Source organism: Triplophysa dalaica, chromosome 21, assembly GCF_015846415.1.
Source record: "Triplophysa dalaica isolate WHDGS20190420 chromosome 21, ASM1584641v1, whole genome shotgun sequence".
Lineage (NCBI taxonomy): Eukaryota > Metazoa > Chordata > Actinopteri > Cypriniformes > Nemacheilidae > Triplophysa > Triplophysa dalaica.
The window spans coordinates 16093250-16119885 of NC_079562.1; the positions used below are offsets into that span (position 1 = coordinate 16093250).

The following is a 26636-nucleotide window of genomic DNA, read 5'->3' on the forward strand; positions in this document are numbered from 1 at the left end:
TCATTGTCATTATGTTGTTTATCTAAGTTTCAACGAAAAGCCTATGGTGGAAATAAAATCCCATTCTTATAAGCTTACCTGTTGGTTGTTGTCTTGTCTCCATCACTTCTGCATATGTTTATTGCGAAAATACACCACTGGTCTCATATTACGCTTCTTTAAATCCCTTGTATTTTAACGAGCCAGGAAGGGTTGTAACACGGTGTCTTTGGTGTGTTATGAAATGCCCATGGATGTATTAGACACGTACCATTGCCAAATTTAGAGTGTGTGAACAAAAGATGCATTCTATACAAAAGCCAAGGCTCGACCAGATTGCCTGAAACGCCTCGTGTAACCACACCCCCACGAATGTACGTCATTTCATGGTATGATTTGACTAAGACCGCCCAAATCTATATGCAAGTAAGGTGGGTGTACTTGTAAATCTCATTGTATCGTCGCAGCCATGTCGTGGTGACACTATGTGTTTTGTTGCGAAAAGCCTCTTTGTTTGCCCTTCCAAAAGATGAGAAAACAAAAAATTAATGGTTACATTTTATTTACAATACTGTTCCAGAACAGTACAATCGGAATATTCAGCGCATTTCACAGATGATTGCTTCATGAACCTGGGAAAGATCAAGGCTGCCTGTGCTCGAAAGCTTTTAAGAAGTGGGGCAATTCCAACCATTACAACTTCGCAAGGACAGTCTGTCGCTTCAGATTCGCAGCCTGTAAGTATATTTTAATTGTAAAAGACTTACAGACTAACGAGAGTAGAGTTTGTGGTTTGTTTGTAGGATATTTTGTTTCTTTGTATGATGTATCCTTATTTCTTAATTGGAAATTTGTTACAATAGTAAAGCAGTACACTTGTTCAGCTTTATTATATTTTAGCATTTCTCTGGGTACTTATCCAGAGTATGAAGGTTACATTCAAACCTAGCAAAAGAGCCCAATCAGAGCAAGTTGTTTTTCAAAAGACAGGAAGAAAAATCCATCATTGGAAAGCCCTAATAGGCCTTATTCATTCACAATATACAGAAAAAGAATAAATCCAGTTTTTGAAGTGGAACTTCCTCAAAAATTTATTATAGAGTAAACGTCAAATAAACTGATCAATAAAATAAAGATCAAACAGGAATTGAATAAGCGCTATTGATTTTTCTAGAAAGCACATTTTAGATAATCAAACACATTTTCTTCAATGACGAACATTTTTCTTAATAAAACTCTGGTCACATCAGGTGAGCTCTATTCTGTAAACTGAACGTCTGTTCCAACCAACAAGTAGTCCTGTGCAGAAAAATACATTTTAAATACATTTTAAATAAAAAACACATTAAGGATTTTAATCAAAATTTTAAATGTGATTTACAGGACATTGCAAAATACTGTACATCAAATATCACACATTTTTCATAAATGTGGGCTTACTTTCAAAACCTGAAACTGCGTCTCCACAAGGTGCATCTTTCCAATAGTGGGAAGTGGATAACCTTCTTTTAAACGTGCTGAGAGGGCACAAGTTCATCAAAACATATCATATTCGTGTTGTAGAAACTGAATTGTAAGAAATAAGCAAATAACTTACCATTAACCTTGGGCATCACAGCAACTTTCAAGACCATTGTGAAGATATTCTCAAGAGATGTGACCTAATGATTACAACTATTATTACACTGCGAGTTAATTTTTTTAAGACAATTTTATACTTCATTTCTTCTTACCTGAAATGGTCCCACATAGCTTTTTGCTAAGCTCATATCAATTCTATTTAAAAGAATGAAACAGTGTGCTTCAATATTGTAGGCTTTATACATCACGCAACATATGCCATAAGGCATCAATACTTGACAACTTACTTGTTAAGGGTCAAATATCCTGCTAGTTTGAGCTCAGTCACATATACACTAGCGCTGATGCTGCCATCCTGTTGGTAAAGAATGTGTAATGGTTTTTGCTCAATTGGTAAAGCAGCGCAATTGCAAGGCCAAAATCATGGCTTCAATGCATATTCCATAAAGATGAAACAACTGTCCATTCTCAGTTACTAACCAGATTGAGATCAAACAGTGGGGACAGCGTGCCGTTGGGCTGAATGGCATATGCTGTCACTAAACCGCTCGTCTGAACAGTCACGTTGTTGGGTTGAATAGTAATGAAGGGCTGCTTCACTGTCTTAACCAGCAGCTTCATCATCAGACCAGGATACATTTTAGCAATCTACAAGAAAATTAGAGTTAGTTATTTTCGAGCTTTTGAATGCAGTGATTGGAAATTACCTTTTATTTATTTTCATACCTGAGGGATGAACGTTCCAAATGTCTTGGTATTCAGACGAATTGGAGAACTAGAAGGAATCTTGAAAACAAATTAAAGAAAAAAGTTCTTGCTTTCTTTATTCACTCACTCAGTTCCAATAACAAATTCATTATTTTGTTTGTATAAGACATCAGCACTCACAGCTTTTATATCCAAATAGATTTTCTGTTTTTATGGTTTGGTCTTTCATTATTTTGCTTGAGTTTATTATATTCATCTTGAGTTATAGAAATGTATAAACATTGTATTAAAGACCATTAAGACATGGATTAAACTCACCATGTCATCAGTGATATTGAGGCTTAGAGCACCAGCACTGTGGTAAACAAAACCTGCTGAGTTGATGGTGAAGGCAGAAACTCCAATATAGAGCATATTAGTGTTCTGGGAAGGCAGTGAGAAAGGTGCTGGGGAGAAGGGGGGTTCTTTGTGTTGTCCGATGTTGTAAAATTCACCCTGCACATGTGGAAAAACAATGGAATTCAGCTGTAAACGTGATATTTTCTTTGGGAATTTGTCATGTGATTTGTTATGAGTACTGTCCTGTTACTTGTGTGATAATGATTAAGATTACCATTAAACCAATGTCAACAGAAGCATTCGAGATCACAGGAGAGCCCACCATGGAGTATTCAATCTCAGCATACTTGTCTACTTTGGCTTCAACTGAAGGGTCAGTTTTTTCAACATTATTTTTGGGTGCACTTAATAGTATTAAATATTAAGAATTAATTATTGAAAATATATTAAAGCACCATTTAATGTTTTCAGGTAGGGGTTTACATCAGCAATGGACTCAGCCACCAGGGGGCAGATCTGAAACAACAGAGAGTTTGTTTTAAAACACTTTGTTCTTCTTACGTTGGGTTTCAGTTCCTGTTTAATGGTGGACAGTCATATAGTCTAAACCTCTCACCTGTTTCTGCAGGGCACCGCGTAGAGCTTTATTAATGAAGGAGCTGAAGAGGTTATATAACCAGCTGTGAAATAATGGAAAAATATATTCTTTCTTTAAGAATACTCAATTGTTTAAAAAACCTTGGTTTGCAATTTTTGGGGATTTGCTACAATAAGAATTGATGGCTTTTTCTATAAATTAAAGAAAAAAATAATAACTAATCATTTTGTGAAGAATGTAAGAATGAGTCTTATCCATCTATTATAAAGGTATCAGACATTTCTACACACTGTCTTTCCAACATTGGGTCCAACACTATAGCTATTGTAGCATACTTTAAATCCCACAGTATACTAAGCCAAAAGACACATGTTTAATGTTTTCACACATCAGTGTTTGCGAACCTATATTCATCAAAAATTATTTTATATCTGTTATAAGAGACATACTCATTTTAGAAAAATTACAATAGCACATTAAGGACTGCGAAAACTATTGGTTCATTTTTTGGGACTTTCTGTTTTAACTTATTGGAGGATATGGACTGCAGCCAGCACTATTAACTTCCTTTTTCATGGTGTCAGCACTGGAAATCTTCCTCTTTTTGTACGGCATACTGTTACTAGCTATTATTTGAAATGACTCATTTAGTAATCTTTTAATTTATAAGCTATCATTTACTATGAAGATTGACATAATATGATAAATAAGTAGTAATATGCAGATAGTATGCAGGATGCACAGTGTTACCTGGCCCCACCATGAAATTTGACTTTGACACTCCCCACGTCTGCAGTGCAGCTGGTCATGCTGATGGATGGACGTCCAGTTTCATCACTCGTGACTGCTATAGTGGTTCTAATGGTCAGCGCGCTCACAGCCAGATCAAACGATCCACTGTCTTTTCTGTGTAGTTATGGAGATATTCTTTTTTTTAAAAGCCTTATTCCATTTGAACTTTATCCAAAAATGGATCCAAGAATGAGGGTCTACAATAAATAAAGTCAATAGTGTTATTTATGAATTTAAACACTGTACTTGCATAATCCTGAGGTATTTGACTCTCCAGTTGCCATGCATGTTAATGAAGGCGTTGTCAATTGAGAGACTTATTCCAGTTCCAGGAACTAAACCCAGTGCTGATGTTGGCAGTCCCAGGTTCACAATCTGCATCCTGTCAATAGTACAAATATAAGCAAATCACATTGTTTTTTTAGTATCACAATATTTTTTGAAGTATAGAGTTCATGGATATTTTTTACAATATAATTAAAAGTATTACAAAAACCTGAAATATATTGTTTTATTATTCTGACTAAAATCGTATGCATGTTAGTAGGGTCATGTGATGGTAAAATGTAAACTCTGTTGACATTACTGTGTAATGAACAAAACAATCATTGAACAGAAATCTTAAAAATAATGTTTTTGTTGTTTTACAAATGAAAAAAATGTGTATAGTGAGCTTTAAGTTCACTCAGTCCTGGGTTTAGGACCTATACAGGATTCTTCAAATGAAGAGGAATTATCTTTTTTAAAACATTAAAAACTACAGTTCTGAAAACAATAATAGAATATGATTCAAAGACCCCCCAGTCTTGAAGGATTGGTCAGATTTAGTTTCTTAAATAGATTTTTGGATATGATAGCATATGAAATGAAAAACAAAAGGATACTGTTTGAAAATGAATGGGCACCTGAATAAATAGCTTAATAAAGAATCAATAATAGAGGAATGTTATTTTTAATTTCCTCAAACTAATCCTCCCTTTTTTCCTCTCCCTCTTTTTTTTACTTTTTGATGTTTGTATTTGACTTACTTGTCAAATACAAATATCAAAATAGTAAAGAATAAAAGAGGGAGGATTAATATAAGATTGAATACTTGTGCTGGCATAAGAGTTGAAACAAAACACACTGAAATAATGAAATCATTGATTTGTTTATGAATTTTTCATTTTCTTTCTTTATAGATGGTGTCATCACATAAAAGATTATGTAAAGAAAGTGGAAGAATTTTTTTTATAATTGGTGGAAAAGAGAATTCTTTCACATAAAAAGTGGAATTGAAGAATAAAGTATAAATACTAAATAATATGGGGTATCAGCAGAAATTTTAGGATTACATTATCAAAGTATTAGTGTAATGTAATGTTTAAAATCCTACAGAAGTGAACAGTGCTTTAAAAATGAAATCTAATATATAATGTTAGATTTTCACTTTACACACTTTTGTGAAGAATTAATGTGACATTGATATTCTTGGCTTTATCAGCACAGTTATTGTCTATATTGTGACACCCCAATACACACCAATTCCACAGAATGACCCAAAACCACATCTGAAGAAGTCGAACTTCCACTTTCAGGAGTATGAATTTAGAAAGGTACATTCACCTTACCGTGTAAAACTATACTGGACTTTTCCAATCGGATCCACGTGTTCCGTGCCACTTATGTCTGGCAGTTTGATGCTGCTGAGCTTCTTCTGGATCGAGGCAATTCCCATCTGTCTACCTGAAGGCAAAACAAAGGGTCTTGATCTCTTCCTCCATGAAACGACTATATTAAGGTGAGATATGTTGTAAATTCATCTGAATCTTTTTGTAAAATAGACTCTATTCAGAGTGATGGCAGACCTCTGCACTTCGTGTCACCCTCCATCGATCACCCTGGCTTGATTTCATTTCTGATAACGGCCAGCAGGCTGTTCTTACTATGCAGTGCACACTTACCATATTCAAGTCCTTTCTGAGTAAGTTTGACTTCAACTCCAGGGTCGATGCCTGTAGTCACCGGGAGCAGGGCCAACAGAGAGAGAAGACACCAAATGAACTTCATTTTCCACTTTAGCCTATGGGAGATGCACATGAATATACGTAAAGACCTTTTCTGTCAGGATAAAAGTGTTGTGTAATCTGCTTCAGTCTGAGCCAAGTGTTGCTATTTTGAAAGGAGTGACACACAACAGCCCTGAGTACATCAGACGCTAATCTATGATTTCTCGCTAACACTGCATTTAAAACAATCAATAATCTGTTGTTTTTGTGTTTTGTTGTAACATCCTCATGTTGGCTGGTGATCTTGAGCAGAATGTAGTTAAATATGATATCCTTACATATATACACAAAGGCATTCATGTCTAGACATGTTCACAGTATTTCAGTTATTTATTGAGAATTAATCCATTGTATTGTCTGTTGTTAGGCCTGACCCAGTTTAATTTATTGAATTATGCAATTGATAGACTTTCCCCAAATGAAGATAAACTTCCTCTTCTGATGGAATGTGCCTTCACAATGCTCTATTTTATCTGGTTGTCCATATACTCTTAATAATCAATCTGAAAAGGATTTGCCCCCTTAAAGCTATAACAATGTCGTTTTACAGTCACTTGGTTAAAAATAAGTTATATGAAGTGTAGTTAAATTCACCAATCTTCTGGGATCAAACCCATAACCTTGTGTTGTTCATGCAATGCTCTTACCACTGAGCTACAAGAATGATACTGTAATAGTATTGTATATTGTTATATTGTATTGTTATATTTGTGCTCCGGTCAGACAAAACATGACTATGAACTTTATGTTGAATTCAGGAAAGCTACAAGAGAATTAAAAGAATGCAGATGGGCGAAGTCCGTTTACAGGAATATGTCATGTGACGTTTGTTTATTTCCTTATGTAACAACTCAAAAGGTTTCATTATGTGTTTTTACTATTTTTTGCATTTTGTAAATGGTAATTATTAATTCTGTAAAACAAGGACATTCTCTGTGCAGTAATGTGCTGTAGATCACACGTCACAATATGAGTCAATAGTTAGGCTCACACACTTCACAAGTTTAAGGTAGAAAATGTATAACCATGAATAACTACATCATTTCTCTAAGCAAGGGCACAATATTTATACATGTATGCAATGTAATTAATGCAGAATACCACAAACAGGTAAGATCATTTCAGGTCAGAAAACACATTTCACATGAAAACAAGACAGAGCAGGCAGTGTAATGTGGGTGTGTTGTTGAGATTGTGCATTTTACCTCAGACTGCTGTGAAGTTGTGTATAGTCTGTGTCTTTCTCTTAGGATGCATAAAGCTGCTCTTGGCTGGCAACAGCACTGATCTAAAGAGGAAGAGAGACGTTGGTTCACAGAAGCAGGAAAGGGCTGCTCTGAAATTCACTTTACTGCATTGGATCCGCCCATCATGCATTTGATCAGACCGAGAGGTATTGACATGACCATTTTGAAACAGTGATGTGTTAATTTTGCATTCATGCTTTTTCAATTTCCCTAATGAATAACCATGTGTCTAGCAACAATGGCTTCATTGAAAGTTGGTAAATGAAAAATAAGCAAAGTGCTTCACTTCAGAAAGTTTAACTTGGATGGTGGAAACAGAGTTGACCAAAATTGCTTTGTAAACTCAAAAAACATTGGGAGATTTCAACCCAGAGTTGGGTCAAAAATGGAGAAACCCATCTCTTGGGTTGTTAATTATAATTCCTATGCTGGGCTGTTTGAAGCGATTGTTGAGTCAAATATAAACATTCTCTGGGTTAACTCAACTCAACAGGTAGGTACAGTATGTCCACTTTGACCCAACTATGGGTTGAAATAACCGAGAGTGTATATGAAGCATATGAGTTTCTTTTCATCTGAAAAATCTAAGTTTTACATGCGAGGAACTTTCTTCACCAGCAGATGGCTGTAAAGAGATACTTTTTACAACTTAATGTGTCCATACATAAAAAAGTAGGTAAAAGTAAATACTCTATAATATAAATAAAAATAACTTACATGTAAGCTAACACTCAGTGAGCAATGGTTATCATATCTCCATATAACTAAATTTGATTCTTGTTAAAGTTCTTGCCATCGTCTAAAAATACCAAAGGCTTTAAATTTATAAGATAACGAGTCTGACATTGACCCAAGCATATTTATAAACGTCTATGATTATGTAATTGCTTCTGTAAATTAGGAAACATGTTCAAATAAGATAACAGACTGACACACCAGCAGATGGTAGTAGAGAGACATTTTTCCACATCAACATTTCTATCAAGCTGAAAGCATTATTTCAATCAGTGTTGCTTTTTTCTAAGAGCCAGTGAATATCGAACAGTCTGACACAGCAGAAACCTTTAAACCTCAGTTGGCGTTTCCAGTAAATGTAGTTTTTGATTTTCATTTATATATGAGCTACTATAAACTAATCCACTACAGTTATTTAGGAACCCTGTGCATACACGTGCACCTGTCTGCTCTAATGATCCACGATCAATGATGCTGTGTATCAGAGAAATAAAGAGAGCAATGGGACTGTTGTTAAATGCCGGTCTGTGAAGCTGGGCACTGGTCCATGATCAAGCCCTGCCAGATCAGAAATGCTCTCTGTGAATGAAAATCCAGTGCTCGCATTTTATTCCAAAGAGGCTAAAGAGAACAGAGAGGTAAATGACAGAAAGATTGGACTGAAAGTGCCAAAATTACCAAGACCGCACGCTTTCATGCTTTACTAGTGTATGAATGGAGGTGAATGACCAGCGGTTCTTCAAAAACTGAAACTATTTCAAACCCTTCACATTTTCTCTCTGTCGTAGACCACAGAAGTAGATGTTAGACTTCGTACTGATCTCCAGGAAAAAGAACTTTTCATAAAAATAGGACTGGGCATGTGACTGAATTAATGGATATGCAGAAGATTTTTTATTCAGTATATATGTGGTATGTAAATGAGTGGCCGTGGTTAAAGGGCTGAATTTTCTCAGTCTGCCCTTGTTTTCCACAACAGCAGGCTGGCACACACATTCCTAACTGTGCACCACCCTACAGACTGACATGCCTGACATTTTTGCAATGCATATCAATTCCTCATCTGTTGTCTTGTTTTGCTGTACTCAATTTAGATGCCTCCACTATTCGCTCCAAACTCAACTCATCTCAACTGAAAAATCAGTTAAAGGTATAATTCACCTCAAAATGTATTCTTTACTTCCCCTCGTGTCATTCCAACTCTGTATGACTTTCTTTCGCAGAACACAAAAGAAGAGATTTCGAAGAATGTAAGTAACCAAACAACGTTGCCCCTCATCGACGTACAATACATGAACAAAAAAACACTGAGACGTTTCTCAAAATATCTTCTCTTGTATTCCAGTGATTAAAGAATCATGTTTTTAATATCATGACGGTAAATAAATGGACATAATTAGATTATACTATAAGAAATTATTAGAGTGATCTTTACTGCAGAAAAAAGCAGGAACGAACCTCAACCTTCAACTCCACACCTACGCCAACAGTGTTACTGGTGTGAATGGAGGTTGTAGACTGCTAAAATGTATGAATGAGATTGCAATAATTCACATGCAAATTGTCGCAAACATTAAAGCACAATGAATTCTGCTTCCTCAAAGTAATGTTAGAATTCAGCATTTGTATTATTCAACTGGATCTGGCAAAACAAACGTTTTTCTGTTTGATATGCAGTTTTCTGTGTTCTCTGGTGATAAACATGAATTTGAGAGAAATTTTAAAAGTACAACTCGGACTTTTAAGCACATACTTACACTAATTAAATCCTATGAAGTCTTTTAAAGATCTTGACCTGGTGTGAAGTGGCTGTATGAGTGTATGTGAGAGAGAGAGACTTGACTAACTGCTTTGATTACTGTTGAGTGCAGCCCTGTTATCTCCTCATACAACCTGCCTAGCGTGTGCTTTTATTTTACATGTCCAGAGATGACACATGATCCTGATAAACTTTTCTGATTAGACCCGTAGAAGTACACGTAGTCCCAGGCAACCCACATGGATGATATGTATAGCTTGAATGCACTGTAATCTCTTTGGAAAAAAACGCCTGCCAAATGTGTGAATGTAAATGCATTCTGTAACACAATGTTATACTGCATACAGTAGCTTTGTGTTTTTGTGTTCCATTAAGTTCTATTCAAACTCAAGGAAACAGGATTGAATGCAATGCACAAGTTCGAGTTTGGTGAACTGTGACCCGTGTATTCATATAGCTAAAGTATTTGACCAATAGAAGATCTTTTTTAAAATATTTACATGAATACCTCTGACATCATATCCTCTTCCCCATATTCATACAAGTTTCTGGTTTTATTGTAGGATTCAACAATTGTACATTTTAGTCCGTATGATATAATGAGACAGTTTTCATGTCACTATGTTTACAGGGTGTAACATATACAAAATCACCTCTAATATGAATTTTTTTATAGAAAACATCATGTGTAGTTCATCAAATGCACTTGTTTCATTAAAAATGACCTCAAGAAAAAGTTGGAATACTTTTAATATATCACTTTTAATACACATTTGAAGAATGGACTATAAAAAAGTTGACTACTCTTAAAAATAAAGGTGCTGAAAAGGTTCTTCACAGGGATGCCATAGAAGAATCATCTTTGGGTCCACAAATAACCATTCAGTCAAAGGTTCTTTAAAGAACCATCTCAATCTTTCCTTTTATAATCTGAAGAGTCTTTTTCACACCACAAAGAACCTTTTGTGAAGCAGTGAGGTTCTTCAGATCTTAAAGGTTTCTGCATGGAACAATTTAGACAAAAAGACTCTTCTATCTATGGTATCGAAGAACCTTTAGCAGCACCTTTATTTTTAAGAGTGTTTATTGTATGACAGTTCTGCAGAATATTATTTGCACTCAGAAGGCGTTAGGCGATTGCACCGGTGAAGGTCTGGGTTCAGGATGCACGGGTCAGCTTCCTGTGCAGCTGCGGCCACCGTGTGGAACAAACATTCGACTGCTGGGTCACGCGTGAGTGGCAGCCTGAGACAGGGTGTGTCTCCTCATGCTAACAATCCTCGCTCAACACATAACCCTGCTATGACCTCAGCACATTTTATCCTTATTGCACTTCATTACCCATATTTAACATTTTGGGTGGTCTATATATGGAAGCTAATATAATATTTGGCGGTTGCCCTTAACAAGGTGAACGACAGACAAAGGTCTCACAGAAAGAAGGAAGGAAAATAGTTTCATTCCACCAAAGAAAGGCTGATGACAGACAGGAAGAGATGACAGGGAAGAAACAGGATGCTGCATGTCTCTTTAGAGCCGGTTTATGTCAGAATAGGTGATGGGATCTGGCTGTCCTTATCAGCAGTTGGCTGCCAAACAAAGTCCGGCAAAGCCAAATGCAATTTGACAATATCAGAACAGCTTTCTAATACTGGTGAGCAGCACTTGTGTAAATGAAAAGAATATACTTTGTGGGTCTGGCCAGAGGAAAATGTTATTGCTCAGTAAACTCATATTAAGATCTTCAATAATATTGACTTTTGATTGCAGACTTGGCAAATCTGAACTCATTTTGTGACATTGTTTAAGCTTCTGTTCCTTCACTTTTTAATCTCATTGGTGTCCCAGATAATCATTGATTTATTAAAGAGATTTTTTTCTTTCTTATGGGTGTTCTTTCTTATTGTGTTGGCAGGGGCTCTGCCGAGGATATGAACAAATGGTAGCGTTGATTATAGTAGCCATGACCTTGGCGTTGACAGCACTATGATCTACCAGCTGAGGAAAACATACTGTGGCTAGATACTGTATATACTAAGAATTTTGACGGCTGACACACCTGATTGGTTTAGAAGTTCTCTGATGGATAGAACATTGATTATCTATCCACCTCAGGTTTGAGTGTCTTGGCATTGACAGCTATCAGGACACAGTGAGAGGCAGCAATGTGAAATCTGTGATGGACTGCAGTGAGAAGTGCATTTAATCAGAAGTTCTCCTGCATCAGCACTCTTACGGACCGTCTGCATTATCAGGCCTCTGCCAGACGAATCTATTTGGTTGTGTTAAACTGCATTTTCACTTACCCTCTTTTAAAAGCAGTTTAGAATGAATGATTGAGATTTAGATTTGGGTGGGTATGTTCGCTAGCTGGACATAGTTTCGAATGATTGGTCCTCGGTGGCCGCATGGGAGGAAATGTTGACGATGCCACAAACTCCCTGTAACTTTAAAACTCCTTTCCCTCAAACAGTTGCCTCCCTTCTGTCATATAACGTTTCACTTACCAAATGCCTAAAGTGTTAATTTATTGTATTTTTGTAAATTATAATTCAAAAGTTACATTTAAGGTCTGTTTGAGCTGACTGTATCTTTTTATTGTTTTTATCACCTTTTTTTGTATAAGTTATTTTCAAAGCTCTTTTGAAATATTTGATTTCCTGATCCAGAGACATCTTATCTTAGGCATGCACATACTGTATCCTCAGAGCGTTTTCTTTCATCACAACATACTGTCTTAACGGAGAAATACTAAATAGAGACAAACTAAAGCAGTAATTGAGTTAAGCCAATGGGACTTGTTTGTTTGCAGTTGTTATTAAATATATTCTAAGTTTTTACCTGTCTCCTGTAAGGTCTTTCTTCAGTAACTGTGCATGCAACTTAATTGAGAGAGAGCTGCGTTTTATCTTCTCTGTGATATATTTGTTCCTGGCAGCAACTTCAGCGCATTCACAGATTTCAGGATAGATCATTTTGAGTTGCTTTGTGGAAAGTAAGGATGACTTGAAACTCTTTTATAAATATAAATATGAAGTCGTGTGGTGATTGATCATGATGTCTTTTAGGGCCTTGCCCTTTTAATATGCATGAATGGAAAAAAAAACCTCATAATAAAGTTAATTTTATAATAATGTAGTCCCATCCCAAAATAAAAATTATGTGATACATTTACTCTCATTTTCATAAAATAAAGATAAATGGTTTGTAGAATATTGGCTTTCACGTGGCTTGTTAAAGACCATTTAAGATTTCAGTGGTAGTTGTTGTGCGTATTGGAGTCCTGCAGGTGGCTATACTGTTGTATTCCTTAGAAGCTGATGCCTGAAAAGCGTGTGAGATGAACATAATACATTCATTAACAAACCAGATGTTGATCATTTCCGTTGTGGTACAGTTGCCATGTGGCACAATTTCCCAAAATGTTTCACACGTTTTAAAATGTTCTGTCATTGGAGCTAAGGTAAATTTCTTGGTCAAGAGGGCCAGATTGTAAGGTTTGCAGGAAGAACAGCCAGCCACTGTCAAAAGCAACTTACATGCCCAGAGATCTCTTCCATACAAGAGCTGAACAGCTCTGACTCTCTCTACATCCCTCCCAGTGATGTCCCACCCTTCACCCGAGCTCTGTTGCTCTCAGTCACTCTAGCTCTCCCGTACGATCGGTGCTTCACCGAGAAACAGTCGACGGGATCTGGGCGGGACCGGATCGACACCAGTGCGCTCCGTTAACCACCAAACCTCCATGATCCACACCTGGACGAGCGCTTGACAGCTCAGGTAAGTGATAGAATCCGCCTTATATCGCAATGTTGAACTGCGTTTATTTGATCGAAACTGGCATGCGTTTTGTAAATGATCTCTTTATTATGTTTTACTGTACAGAAGACATATCAGATCTGACGTTAGTATTGTTGTGTCAAAGATGAATACGGGTGGTTTTGGTTGCGGTCATTGCTGATCGCAAGCAAACACTTCGTATAGTCATGCGCAACACTGCCTGCTTTCAGTTTAAGTGCGCGCACGGTATATCCAAAATGAATGCATCAATCGTTAAAGCTTTTTAAACAAGTGGAGAAAACAGCCGATCACATACACATAAATAAACAATTTAGAAAACGTGGATTAGAAGAGATTTAGTGCTAAAGCAATATATGACTATATATTAGTCCTTTACGCGGAAGCTTGCAGTCACAGTCAGGACATCCAGTTTGCGGCTGTCATGACAGAAGAAGACGATCGCACTTGTCATTCCATTTTACTGATTTATTTTTTTATGTATTATTACATATTCTCTTTACAACAGTAACAGGTTTTAATGTGATGGTGGTTGATGCTTCAGTATGTCACTACATATGCGTACATGACGTGTACATTAGGCTAAGGCACCTGCCAGTTTGATCAAAATGTTCTTTCCTTTAATGCATTACAAGCATCTATGTGCTAACATGTTTATCTGCTTAAACATGTATGTCATCTATGCTGTATATAAAACATTTATTTTGAATAGAACGGCATCCCCCGTTTGCAGTATATTTGACAACATATACTTTAGCCGATCACGCTTTTAGAGCTGTTATGCATTCAGATCACACGGGCTACAGTCTAATCTACAGCTAGTGGTATGTTGAACGAATATCTCTGCGTTGAGATGAATGAAGATGAATCAGATTGTGCTTATCTGTGGTGTTTCTCAGGGGATTGTATTATACTAAAGAAAACATGTTTGTAGTCAGAATCTCACTGGGCTTTTACTCTTTGTTTGAAATGTATGAGCATCCATTTATCAAACGATTTGCACAAGATATGATAGCAGTTGCAAGGTTTTGAAGCACCTTCAATAGTTTTGTGTTGATGCTTTCCTGCGTGGTAAATGTGCTTTCATACCTATGGGTTAAATTGTCTCTATAGCACCAGCAAGAGGGTGAACGATTTACCAATAAAGGTTTGTAAATCGTTTGAGATGTCGACAAAAATGCACTTTTACATTCTTGTATTTTTAAATCGAAGATGCTCATTGAATGTACTGTATTTACTTGTATTTTGTCAGTATGCATGCTTCTTTGGAATCAAACCCACAACCTTGGTGTTGCTTCCTCCCCAGGTCTACTCTCTCTAGTGTGTGAGGTGGCACATGTAACATTGAAAAAAAATGACATTTCTTTTCTTATACACATTATTTATTTATTTAAAATTATATGCATTATTCTTGGAAAGGCTGAAGTGGCGTTGAGAGCTAAATGCATTTTCTCGTTGCTAGCTTAGTGGGTTCATCTTAAAATGGCCAGTATGGGTTGATTTATCAGCCTGGCCAATAAAATATGCCTTTCACTACTAGTTATGTAAGTCATTTCATGCTGTCTCGTATGACAGCTTTGGATTGATTGTTTTTTTCATCTTCCCCCTCAGTTTGACTGCCAGTCCAAATATCATTATTCAATCCCAAGCCTTATTATAAAATTTGCATACAGCTGATGAATGTGTTTTTGCCCTTGCTTGACTGTCAGAAATGTATTTCGAGTGCCTACGCAATGTATCCAGCAGATTTTACAGCCTTGGAGTGACCAAGATACATGGAAACCAATTTGAGTGTTTACGCTATTGCGCTGCATGTGACATCTCCCTCACGAACAGTTACAAACACCCAGAGGGGCTGCAAGTTCAGTCAGGCGTCATGTAGACCACAGCACTGCAAAACAAGCCGTTGGGAGTGTACAGTCATTATTTAGGTAGTTAACAAACTAAGAAGTTCTTGTTACAGTATAATTCACCCAAATGCAAGGACTGTAGCGAGGGAAGACCGTGACTCTGTCATCAACACTGTGTAAACACATTCTTGTGTTAAGAAGGCACCACCTCTGCTCTCTACTTTAATGTAACAGTAAAATAACTGGCATGCCAAGAATGCCTGTGCCAGTTACACAGTGATTGTTGCAACACAACAGTTGATTGTTTTTTCCAAATAGTTCTACAGTATTTCTTATAAAAAAGGCACATTTAGCTTTTTTGTTTTTCTTTAGCTGAACTTGAATTTACTTGCCAAACCTTCTGCACATACAAATTTAGCTGTAACGTAGGCAGGACTTTTCCATCCTGTTAGCTTGATCATTGCGTTCGTAAATGCAGCACTAAGTTGGTATTTCTTCAACATTCTGGTGTAACCCCCACATCATTGTTGCATTTTTGTTGTATAATGATAGGTTTTCTTTAACTACACACACAGGCAGAGGACAAACACATTCTGTCCATCCTGACAACAAATCGGCTCTCAAATTGCATTTCCTGAACCAACAATTTTACCGAAAACTGTTTCACTCTTTAATGCTGCCTTTAAAGCACTGGTATCCCCTCCGTACAAATGTATTTATTTAACTTTAAATATATATAAGTGTTTTGTGGTGGGTGGGTGGATGCTGATTTTCTTTGTTTGTTCGTGGCAGATGTACGACTGCGACTCCAGAGTGCTTAATTTGAATATCAGCCCGCGCCGTGATTATTGAAGTGTTTTGTGTTTGCGCTGTGAACAACAGATATTGCTTCAGATGTTATTTAGCCACTCGTTCAAATCAGAAGGCAGATTGTTTCAATGAATTGGGAGTATTCAATCACACAAGGCTGTTTTGATTATGTATGCATACTAGCGCTTCCCTTGAAATCAAAGAGCTTAGTCCTTTCCAGAGGAAACTGTTGATGCTCAGTGGTTGCTCCTCCATATATCAAGAAAACTAAGTTCCTGGTTAAGCATATTCACACACTTGTGAAAGGCTTTTATCCAATGCAGCTTGCAGTGCATTCAATGCATACTTTTTAATCAGTACTGTAGGCTATGTATGTTCTCTGGGATTTGAACCCACAACCTTTGGTTGGACGATGATCTGCCAATTGAGCTTCAGGAACACTTTTGTCGTTGTCTATGTACAAACTTTGTCTCAAATGTGACCCTGGACGACAAAACCACTCTTAAGGGTCAATTTTTCGAAATTGAGATTTTTACATCATCTGAAAGCTGAAGAAATAAGCTTTCTATTGATATATGGTTTGTTTTGGAATGACACTTTCTGGCGGAACAACAACTGTTTACAAAGCTGCATAAATGCAAAATATTGTAAAGTTGTTTATCTGAGGCACTGCAGCAGGCCATCCATTCAAAAATATATATATATATTTACAGTAGGAAATGTATAAAATATCTCCTTGAAACATGATCTTTCCTTAATATCCTAATGATTTTTTGCATAAAAAAATTCTGCAATTTTTACCCATACCTTGTATTCTTGGCAATTACTAAAAATGTTCCTATGCTACTTAAGACTGGGTCTGTGTCCAGGGTCACAAATATTTCTTCCAAAATTCCTTAGGAATTGTAACATTAGATATTTCTGGCTTTAATTAGTTGTATAGTAGTCCGCTCTTGAGGACATCTTTCTATTGTTCTTTCTTGGTTGGATATACATTTACATACGTGTGTTAAACAGCGGATATTCTAGGTTTTCAATATTAGGGGGGCTCAGCCTCCAATGAGGATTTATGCTGTTTATATAGCCACTCTCTAAGCACCACATACATAGAATATGCAGAATAAACAAGTTATTGTTTTTAAAATATCACATTAATCGATCAATCTGCAACATTTATAATTCAAAGTGACAACAACAGCCACAGATTCATATAATAAACATCATAATCTACTGAGTCATTATTTAGTAGAAGAAATAACTTATGTTTCCCAGACATTCATTCTGATAAGAACGAGCCCTGTCACTCCTGTGCATGACTGCGTGTTCATCTATTACATCCACAGTATATTTTAAAGGAATAATGAAAGGACTGAAACGTCTGAAAAAACGACAAAGAGCTAATAGGTACACTTTTGTGATCGTAACTCAGAACAACGAATCACCCAGTTGCACCGGTCTGAACTAACTCTATCTGCCCGTCGTCTTTCTGGGGTTCTCAAATCTACCGTCAGCTCTCTATAGCTAGGTGAAGAAAAATAAAACAGGACTTCAACATGAATGACACATTTCTTTGTGCTACAATTTCATCATGATCTTTTTCTAAATTATGCCGGCCGTCATTGGTGTGAAGTGCTTTCATTTTGCTGGAGGTATACAACTAGCTAACAGTGTGACGAGGGGTGAAAGCAGGCAAAATGTTCTACAGTGGATGGGAACAGGACTTGTATCGCTCTTCACATCATATTATGTAAATTGCATTTATAAACTAAAATGGCAAAGATACAGATGTCATGTTAATGCACGTGCCTTGTACTCTGCTTATGACGTTCACTCCACTCTTTGCCACTGTGGATTGAAGAATGTGCTAAATAACGCAGCCTGCCAACGATTTCATAATAAACGCTTAAAGAGGTCTATTTTAAGCGTTCTCAAATTCCTGTACAGATTACATAGTTACTCACAATTTTTAAGGGGGCTAAGCTAGAAATTATGGGTGACTAAAGCCCACCTAAAAAGGACCTATAGCGATGCCACCGATGTTAAATATGTATGTTTATGCAATGTATGTTAAAACCTTCCCAATTAATTCTGGCAGAAAAGGCCTGTTCTTTCATTCGGTTGTTTTTCAATGCTTTTTGGTGAATCATCATGCCTTTCATAACATATTTACAGTCTATGCTTGGAAAGAACAGATTCGTAAACTCAAAATGGCCCATAGAGAGAAAGAGAGTGAGAGAGAGAGAGTCGTGAATGCAGGAGACAGTCTGACAGCAGAAGCTTGAGTGACAGCACCGTCTCTCTCTTATCTGAGTGTCAGAGCGACGGCTCATCTGCCTCCATGACACAGTGTGAATGTGTTGGGGAATCTTGGGAGAACTTTTATGTCTCCTAGAAAGAGAATTAAATAATTTATTTCTACCCATTGAAGCAATATGACGTGAGTAAGTTTTTGTAATGAGATATTCTGTACGTATCTATACGATTTTGTCCCAAATACTCCAAGTGAACACAGTGTGCCTATATGTAGCCATAATGGCACAATTCCGAGTGTGATATTTATTTTATACAATAGTTAAACAGAATCAGAATATATGTAAATAGATAAAAACACACATCTCATGGGACTTACTTTCTCACGGCACAAGTTACACCAAAATATCTGCTGTCGCTATTTCAAATTGTGCATCCACACCTGTATTATTCATTTGAAAGTGTCACGTTGTAACTAGCACTTGCAACGCCTCACATCTGCAACCAATTTATTTACTTAAAATGTGATTTCCAAATAAAACAGGATATTCAAAGAGAATTAAATGTAGAGAGGGATGTGATTATATCTATATAGTCATTGTGAAAAGTGGGTGTTATTCAAAACAGAAGTGGAAGTCACGCCAATGGAAGTAAGTAGGCAGGGAAGCAGTTGAAATATAGTTAAAGAGTCATTTCAAAGGTTGGTCATAATACGATGAAAGAATCCAAAGACAAACCCTTCTTTTTATATTGTACACCCATGATTAATGCATATTCCAGTGAAGACAGGTAAAGAACAAATATTAACTGTTAAACTTTAGTATGAATTTTAAGATCATAAAGAATCTTAAATATATATATATATATATATATATATATATATATATATATATATATATATATATTATATAGAACCCTTATGTTTAACTCCTGCTAAGGTCTGTGGGACCTTTTTTCAATGTTTACTAAAACTTAATGATGATTTTACTCTTTTTTTTTAAATGTCAGAAATTATTTATACACTTTTTTGATGCTATAGAACCATTTTGGGCTGTACAGTTCCATAAATTCATAAATAATCATTATGTTTCACAACTTTTTGTGGAAAGTTAGAAAGACATGGTTCTTAGTTGGTTGTTTTAATTTATAAATAATGCTTTGGGTCCACTTGAACTTAGAACATTGAATGTTCAATTTTTCAGCATTTAAAGTAGAAATCACCCATGCGTGTGTCTGTGTGTGTCAAATGTCTATGTAGTGTCTTATATTTGTAGGTGTGAAAAACGTGGGACAGCTATTTGCAACTCAAATGAAACGTGTTTGACGTGAAGCTCAGGACTCTCAGCACCTGTGGTAAAGCTGCAGGTTCCATGTGCTTATTGAATTTCACTTCTTTGAAAACGCACCACAGACATTAGTCCTCAAGGATACTGTTTGCCCTCTAAATGCACTGGAACACGTACTGTCACTAAAAGCTGTGAATATACTGAATCAGTCATTACGTGAATCCTTTCCAAATCTGTGGCCGATTCATGCTGCCCTATTATGCAGGTTAGTGGAGGTAAAGGATTCCGTGTCCACTGGGAGTTTGGTGGAGGTTTATGTTCAGTGAAATGAGCTGAAAATGAGAGCTGCTCGTCTTTGTGATTGAAGCTCAGGCTGTGGAATGTTTTCACTGTGTTTGTTTTCATTGGAGGCCAATATGAACATCATACAGAAAGCGAGAGAGATATACCTAGTGGCCTTAAGAACAGTAGGCCTATTTGCTAAAATAGTTCTTATTGAAAATATTTGTTGTTTTGCCTATATAAGTATTACACTATTGAACACTAACACGCCAAAGTATGTTTAATTTACCACTATTTAATGATGCTATTTATATATGTTGAAATCAGTCAAATGAGGTTCCATTTCTCTTGGCATGATGCCTATGTAGGCAGCTGGGATTTGTATCACAGTCTCTGTGCACTGACAGTGTGTTATGGAGAATTCCAATTGATCTCTATGTGTGAATGCTTTGAGCCAATAGCACAGACTGTGCCTCCTACACGTGAGGTTTAGATATTTCCAAGTATCGATTATGTCTAATGTAAGGCAGCAGTGTTGAGAGGTGAATTACCGTAATGTTGACCAACAGCAATCATCCACATTTCCTAGTTTCACTGGGACCTACATTGAAAACCCATATTTTCCATTTGCTTTAAACCTAATAGAGTTGAATGCAATATGTAGGCATACTCTAAGTGCAAAGCTTCCTCCCTAGATCACTAAAGACGGTTAGCCAACAAACTATTATGCACATCCATGGAATAGGGGTTGTCCACATTCAAAGAGCAATAATGTAACAATCTTTTGTAACTAGTGTTTCTGAAGAACATTTTGCACAATGTTCACACACCTTACGTTCAATGTAAGTAAATGTGTAAATGTAATCCTGCATCCAACAAACCATGCACAAACTACTTTTACGACACCACATAGACATCCCAAAATCTAGCCAGAACACCTTAGCAACGACCTAGAAACATTCCAGCATCCAAACAGAACACCTTAGCAACCACCTAGAAAGATTCCAGCATCCAGCTACAACACCTTAGCCACCAACTTGTCACATTCCAGCCACAAGCCAGGACACCTTAACAACCCCCTAGTAACATTCCAGCATGCAACCAGAACACCTTAGCAACCACCTAGTAACATTCTACCTACGAGCCAGAACACCTAAGCAACCACCTAGTAACATACCAGCATCCAGCCAGAACACCTTAGCAACCACCTAGTAACATTCCAGCATCCAACCAGAACACCTTAGCAACCACCTAGTATCATTCCAGCATCCAACCAGAACACCTTAGCAACCACCTAGTAACATTCCAGCATCCAACCAGAACACCTTAGCAACCACCTAGTATCATTCCAGCCACGAGCCAGAACACCTTAGCAACCACCTGGTAACATTTAAGTTGAAATCCTTAGTAACCACCTGGCAATGCCTAGCAACCATTTAGAAACCCCTAACCATACAGAACATTTTATCACTCAGTTCATCTGCAACCACCTATAGTGTTTTTCTGTCTGTGATTTATTACCTACATACCTCAAGTCTTTAATATGTTTATATAAGGTATGGCTTTGTCAAGCTAACATTTAAGTTGTGAAGAAGTTAGACATTATGTCGCCACAGTTCACACAGAGTATGGTTGCCATTGCCATTCAGAATTCAATAGGGTCATATATTCTTATATAAGTTTTAAATTTATCCTTACAAAAAACTTCTTATCGTAAGATTATTGAGATGGGGATAAAATGTAAAGCTAAATTGTTGTTGGTGCAAAAAACCTTAAATAACATTATACAGTATACCTGTAAGGGCCTATGAATAAAAACAATGCTACAAAATGTTATAATTGCTGGCTTAAAATCACATACGACCTTTTGTGGAAACACACAGTGGTGTTGTATTATGTTATGGTATTCTATCACTCTGGATTGACAAATACATCCGTTTCATTTGCCCTTGTGTGAGAGGGGCCTGCCAATGGAAATAAAACCCCAACAAAGAACTCTGTTGTGGGATGTGATGAAAGGGAACACAGAGTCAGCTTATCTGATTTAATGTGGAGAAGGAAAGACTTTCCAGGATCAAGTCTGTCTGCCAAGCACAATCATAGGCAGATGGCTGATGATGGAAGACTCATTTCAGAAGCTAGGTGACAGATCAGATATCTCCATCTTCAAGCACACCTTGAGTTCGCTGTGACAAAGAGGATACTATGTTTTGAATCCATTTTAAGTGTTCGAGGATTATGCGCTTCAAAAGTATAGTTCGCTTAGTACAGTTCTAAAAGTTAGACATTGTTTTGCATAAAGCAGTAATAATGTTTATAGTGCCCATGGACTGTCAAGGTCTAAACAGGACCAACAACTTTCTAAAAGAGTCAGTTAAGTAGTGTGTATGACTCGTGCAGTGTATTTCTATAAGCATGTTGTCCAATCCTACTGTTTGAGTGCCACGTCCTGCAAAGTTTAGTTACAACCACAATCAAACACACCCGTACCAGCTAAACTAGGTGTTCAGGACTACCTGAAAATGACAGGCTGATGTGTTTGATGAGGGCTGGAGTTTAAATCTGAATTTACATTTACTGTACATTTATTCATTTAGCAGAAGCTTTTACCCAAAGCGACTTACAAATGAGAGACATTTCCCATTATAACAGCCCTCTTCTGAAGAAGTCTTCATTATGTATCCTATATACAGTATCTTTGTCTAAGAACCAGAATTTCATAAACATTTAGGTCAATATTCACCAAAGAAAACAAAAAGCAATTGCATTATGACCATGATAATGTTAAATCCGATCATGATTTGAGATCTTTGGCGCAGGGGCTTTTTGGGAGGTATGTGGTCACTATGAACTGAGTTCCATAAAGATTCTTTAGTTAATTCTTCATTTGTTCACTCTCAAAAAAGGTGCTTCACAACGATGCCATAGAAGAACCATTTTCAGTTCAATTATCTTGAGCCAGAAAGGTTCTTCTGATGTTTAAGGTTCTTTATGGAACCAGACAACAAAGCTTCCTCTATGGCAGTGGTCAACAACCCTGCTCCTGGAGATCGACTGTCCTGCAGTCTGTAGCTCCAACCCTGCTTCAGCACACCTGTCTGTAATTATGAAGCAAACCTGAACACCTTGATTAGATATTTTAGGGGTGTTTGATTGGGGTTAGAGCTGAATCTTCAGGACGGTCGATCTTAAGGAGCAGGGTTGGAGACTATTGCTCTATGGCATCGTGAAGCACATTTATTTGTAACACCATGTCTGTCACTGGACCACACCGCGTCACATCCAGAGTGGACAAAATTTTAACTATAATGGGTTCTAATGTGTTTCTAATGTTTTTTAACGTGTTCCATGGAGTAATAAGAAGAATGTGTATGTTTGGATTTCATAAAAAAATAAGGGTTTCCTTATCAGGTTTTCTGCTATTTATTCTCTGTTTTTCACCACTCTTTACTCTTTCAAAGCTCATTCCAGACTTTTGGGCAGATTTGTGAAGTGTGAAGTCCTGAACAAATGTTGTTGATTAGGGGACATTTGGGCACTTCGTTGTCATGGTAATTATTTGAGTTGAACAGTCGATGATGAACATTAGAGCCAATCACAATGAAGCTAAATAACTAAAATATTTTTAAATCTTTCTACATTTTGCATTTATTTAATCCAAAGTGATAGCCCATTCAGTGTATTCAATGCAGAATATTTAGGATATACTTTTTGCCTGTATGAATTTCCCCTGGGGATCTATCTACCCCTAAGATCCTCTTAGTGGCATCATCATCCTAGCAACCACTTGAAACCTCTTGGCAACCGCATAGAAACATCCTAGCCTCCATTCAGAAACCCTTACCGACCGCCTAGCAGTTATCAATCTACAGCCTGGATATTATTCAGAAAAAATATTTTAAACTATCAGGCCTGACAGATATTTCCTTTGAAACTTTTCTTCAAAATGGTTGTTAATGAAGTTTGGTGGCTATAAATATACACTTAATAGTGGCTTTAGTACTTTCTTCATTCTTAGTTAGCTCATATTTTGTCCATCCTCTGTCACGACCTTTAGATTACTGTTTCACTCTGCTGTCTTTCTTTTTACTTGACTATTTATAGCAGGATTGAACCTGCTTTCTTGGCTGACCCTGGAGCATTTTTTGGCATCTTCTTGTTGTGTATACAATGTCAGGACATTGACCGTTTTCTGCATTATAAACATATGTAGGCAAATTCACAAGGCATGAAAGGCATTGAATAGCAATTCAACCTGTTTAAGTGTTCTTGTTCCATACATGATGTTGGCTGGTGCATCATGGGAAATGTAACTTTGTCCTTCAGAAGGTGACGCATGGAGCCGCAGCCCTCCGCTGTCTCTTACCTGCGAGTCAGCACATTTTGTCCTTCTTTCCATCTTTTAATTTTTCATTAAGCATCTCCCTTATCACCAGCTGGATAAATCTCATTTGTCCAGAGGTCTTCTGTGGGCTGCGGCGTGTGATATGTTTGTAACACTTGTATTTCTTTCCTGCATTTCTCATTGTCTGTGCTGTGACTGCACGTTCCTGCGATAAGGAAATGGCAACATAGCCGCAGGATTACACAAAGTTGTCTTTGATGCTGAGAAATAATGAGATGTTATTATTAATTGGACAGATCCGGATCAGTACTGACTGGATGAGTCGGGTTCGAGTGCACATAATAATATTGAATGTTTTGTCAACAATTTTTTTTTTTAGATTAATATTTCATTTTATTAAGTAAAAGCATATTGTATATAGACATAATAATAAAAAATATTAGGTAAAGTCTGTTTTTGGCACTTATACCATATTCTGAATTATATGCTTAATGTTCACATTAAGTTGCATAACCATTGTTTTAAATATTGTATTATTATAAATCATCAAAATATTTTAACCAGTTTCAACTTTATTCTACAAGTTATAAGACATGCAGTTTAAGTCAGTTTAATATCATTTAAATTCAAGTGACTAAAGCCAAATTGATTTAATTTAAAAATGTAAGGCAGCTTTTTCAAGTTAAATTTTTGCAGTGTATATACAGTAAACCATCTGTGTTTTTATCATATTGCTTTTGCTGTCATTTCTATAAGAAACCACTCGCTCGCCGCCAGCTGTAAAAGCGGATTTGAGTGACTTGTTGCTTTATTATACCTTGTAGACAAACGGAAATTTCAGTAAACATGTATTATGCTGTCTTCGTGTTGCTTTTCTGTGAAATTGCACAATGTTTTCTGTATGAGAGACGCAGGCTGAAGTTTTAAAGTGACTCACTGATAATTACTATCCTAAGAGAATCCATCTTAGCACTTTCCTGCCACAGAGGTTTGTTAGCAAGCTTCAAAGCTCCCTCTCACAGATCTACGTACTGCAACAACACGGTCTCAAACATCCCCGACTGAATTATTGTCATGAAGATAAAGGAATGCTCAGATGAACTGGGAGTCTTTGATTATATCCCAGTGTTTCAGCATTTAGGATAGACTCCCATGTGGCCTCTGTGCTGTTCTCTCTCTGCACTGTCTGTCAATATTATATCTTGGCTCCTCTCTATTTTGGTGTAATTGAATAAACGTCATATAACGGATTTAGTTCCCATGAACAGTGCCTTGGAGTTGAGCGGAGACCATTTTTGATGGGAATATTATCAAATGTGAGCAGACTTTGGCTTTTGAGAGACACAAGACTACTCCCTAGCCCTCAGGGATTTTACCACAATTTCCAAACAGGCCAGACTGGTTTCTCGATGGGTGTAGTGCACTGTCATTCCTTCTCTTAGCTTAGACAAGGATCGGATGGGATTTTTCACATTATAGGCCTAGATATGATTTCATTCTTAGTGCATTTGTATTCAAACCTTCCTTTATAAAACACCATTACTGATAATAACCTACTTCACTTAAGCGATGGGAGATTATGTGGTCTTTAATGATGCTGTAATCATGTTCCTGACAGATGTTTAATGTGTTATCATCTTTGGGCAGTAAATGAATACTCTTAAATTTCTGTGAATTCTATTATATCTTTCCCAGGGTTGGGAAAACTATTGTATGGCATTAAAGCCTATGACTTTTGTAACACCCTGGGTGAGTCCTGTGTTATCATCTTTGGGCAGTAAATGAATACTCTTAAATTTCTGTGAATTCTATTATATCTTTCCCAGGGTTGGGAATCATAAGTATAGACAATAACTTTAAGAGTTAGTACGACAACATCCCATGAAAATATTGACACACACTATCACTTCGAATAGAACACAGTCCATTTATAAACATTCAGCTTACAAATGCAAAAAAGTTTCACCAATGTGCTTCGTATGGAAAAAAATATATTTCAAAATTACACATCCCTCTTCGTCTGTTTCTGCTATCAATATGTATGTATAGCTGGTTTGCAACAATGCAGAATTGTGCTTTTTTATTGAACAAGTGTTATAAAAACCAATGTTATTGTTTTCTATACTTAAAACCGTTTTTTACCCAAATCTTAATTTATATTCTTTATGCTATCACAGATTTTAAGCGGCTGCCTTTGTTTGAACACAAACATCAACATGCCGCCATATT

At 36.8% G+C, this 26636-nt stretch overlaps 2 protein-coding genes across 7 annotated transcripts in view; one reads left to right on the top strand and one right to left on the bottom strand.

Annotated features, from left to right (window-relative positions):
• Positions 1-561: 561 nt before the first annotated feature.
• On the bottom strand, positions 562-7371 carry LOC130410261 (bactericidal permeability-increasing protein-like). Its single transcript, XM_056734846.1, has 16 exons — positions 7251-7371; positions 5941-6059; positions 5608-5722; positions 4248-4379; positions 3956-4111; positions 3224-3287; positions 3063-3123; positions 2882-2973; positions 2587-2763; positions 2287-2346; positions 2041-2208; positions 1848-1915; positions 1713-1755; positions 1577-1640; positions 1420-1496; positions 562-1278 (listed from the first exon to the last, which is right to left on the bottom strand). The coding sequence occupies exons 2-16, from the start codon at positions 6044-6046 to the stop codon at positions 1237-1239; spliced, it is 1425 nt and encodes a 474-aa protein (XP_056590824.1). The 5' UTR covers positions 6047-6059; positions 7251-7371; the 3' UTR covers positions 562-1236.
• A 5885-nt stretch (positions 7372-13256) lies between these two features.
• The window catches only part of LOC130410588 (band 4.1-like protein 1), a 97162-nt gene continuing 83782 nt past the window's right edge, over positions 13257-26636 (top strand). For 2 of the 6 annotated variants that reach the window (XM_056735339.1, XM_056735340.1), the window contains exon 1: positions 13258-13566. The gene's annotated coding sequence lies outside the window, so the exon portion shown is untranslated. Of the gene's footprint in view, positions 13567-26636 lie in introns of all 6 variants that reach the window. The other 4 variants (XM_056735344.1, XM_056735345.1, XM_056735342.1 and 1 more) reach the window with 3 other exon arrangements.

Bases quoted from the DNA above. Each gene is read 5' to 3' on its own strand.
- LOC130410261 (XM_056734846.1), bottom strand. From the start codon at position 6,046: ATGAAGTTCATTTGGTGTCTTCTCTCTCTGTTGGCCCTGCTCCCGGTG. The intron at 5,723-5,940 runs GTAAGTGTGCAC...TTTTGCCTTCAG, and splicing joins TCAGAAAGGACTTGAATATG to GTAGACAGATGGGAATTGCC. The intron at 2,347-2,586 runs GTGAGTTTAATC...TTTGTTTTCAAG, and splicing joins TCAATATCACTGATGACATG to ATTCCTTCTAGTTCTCCAAT.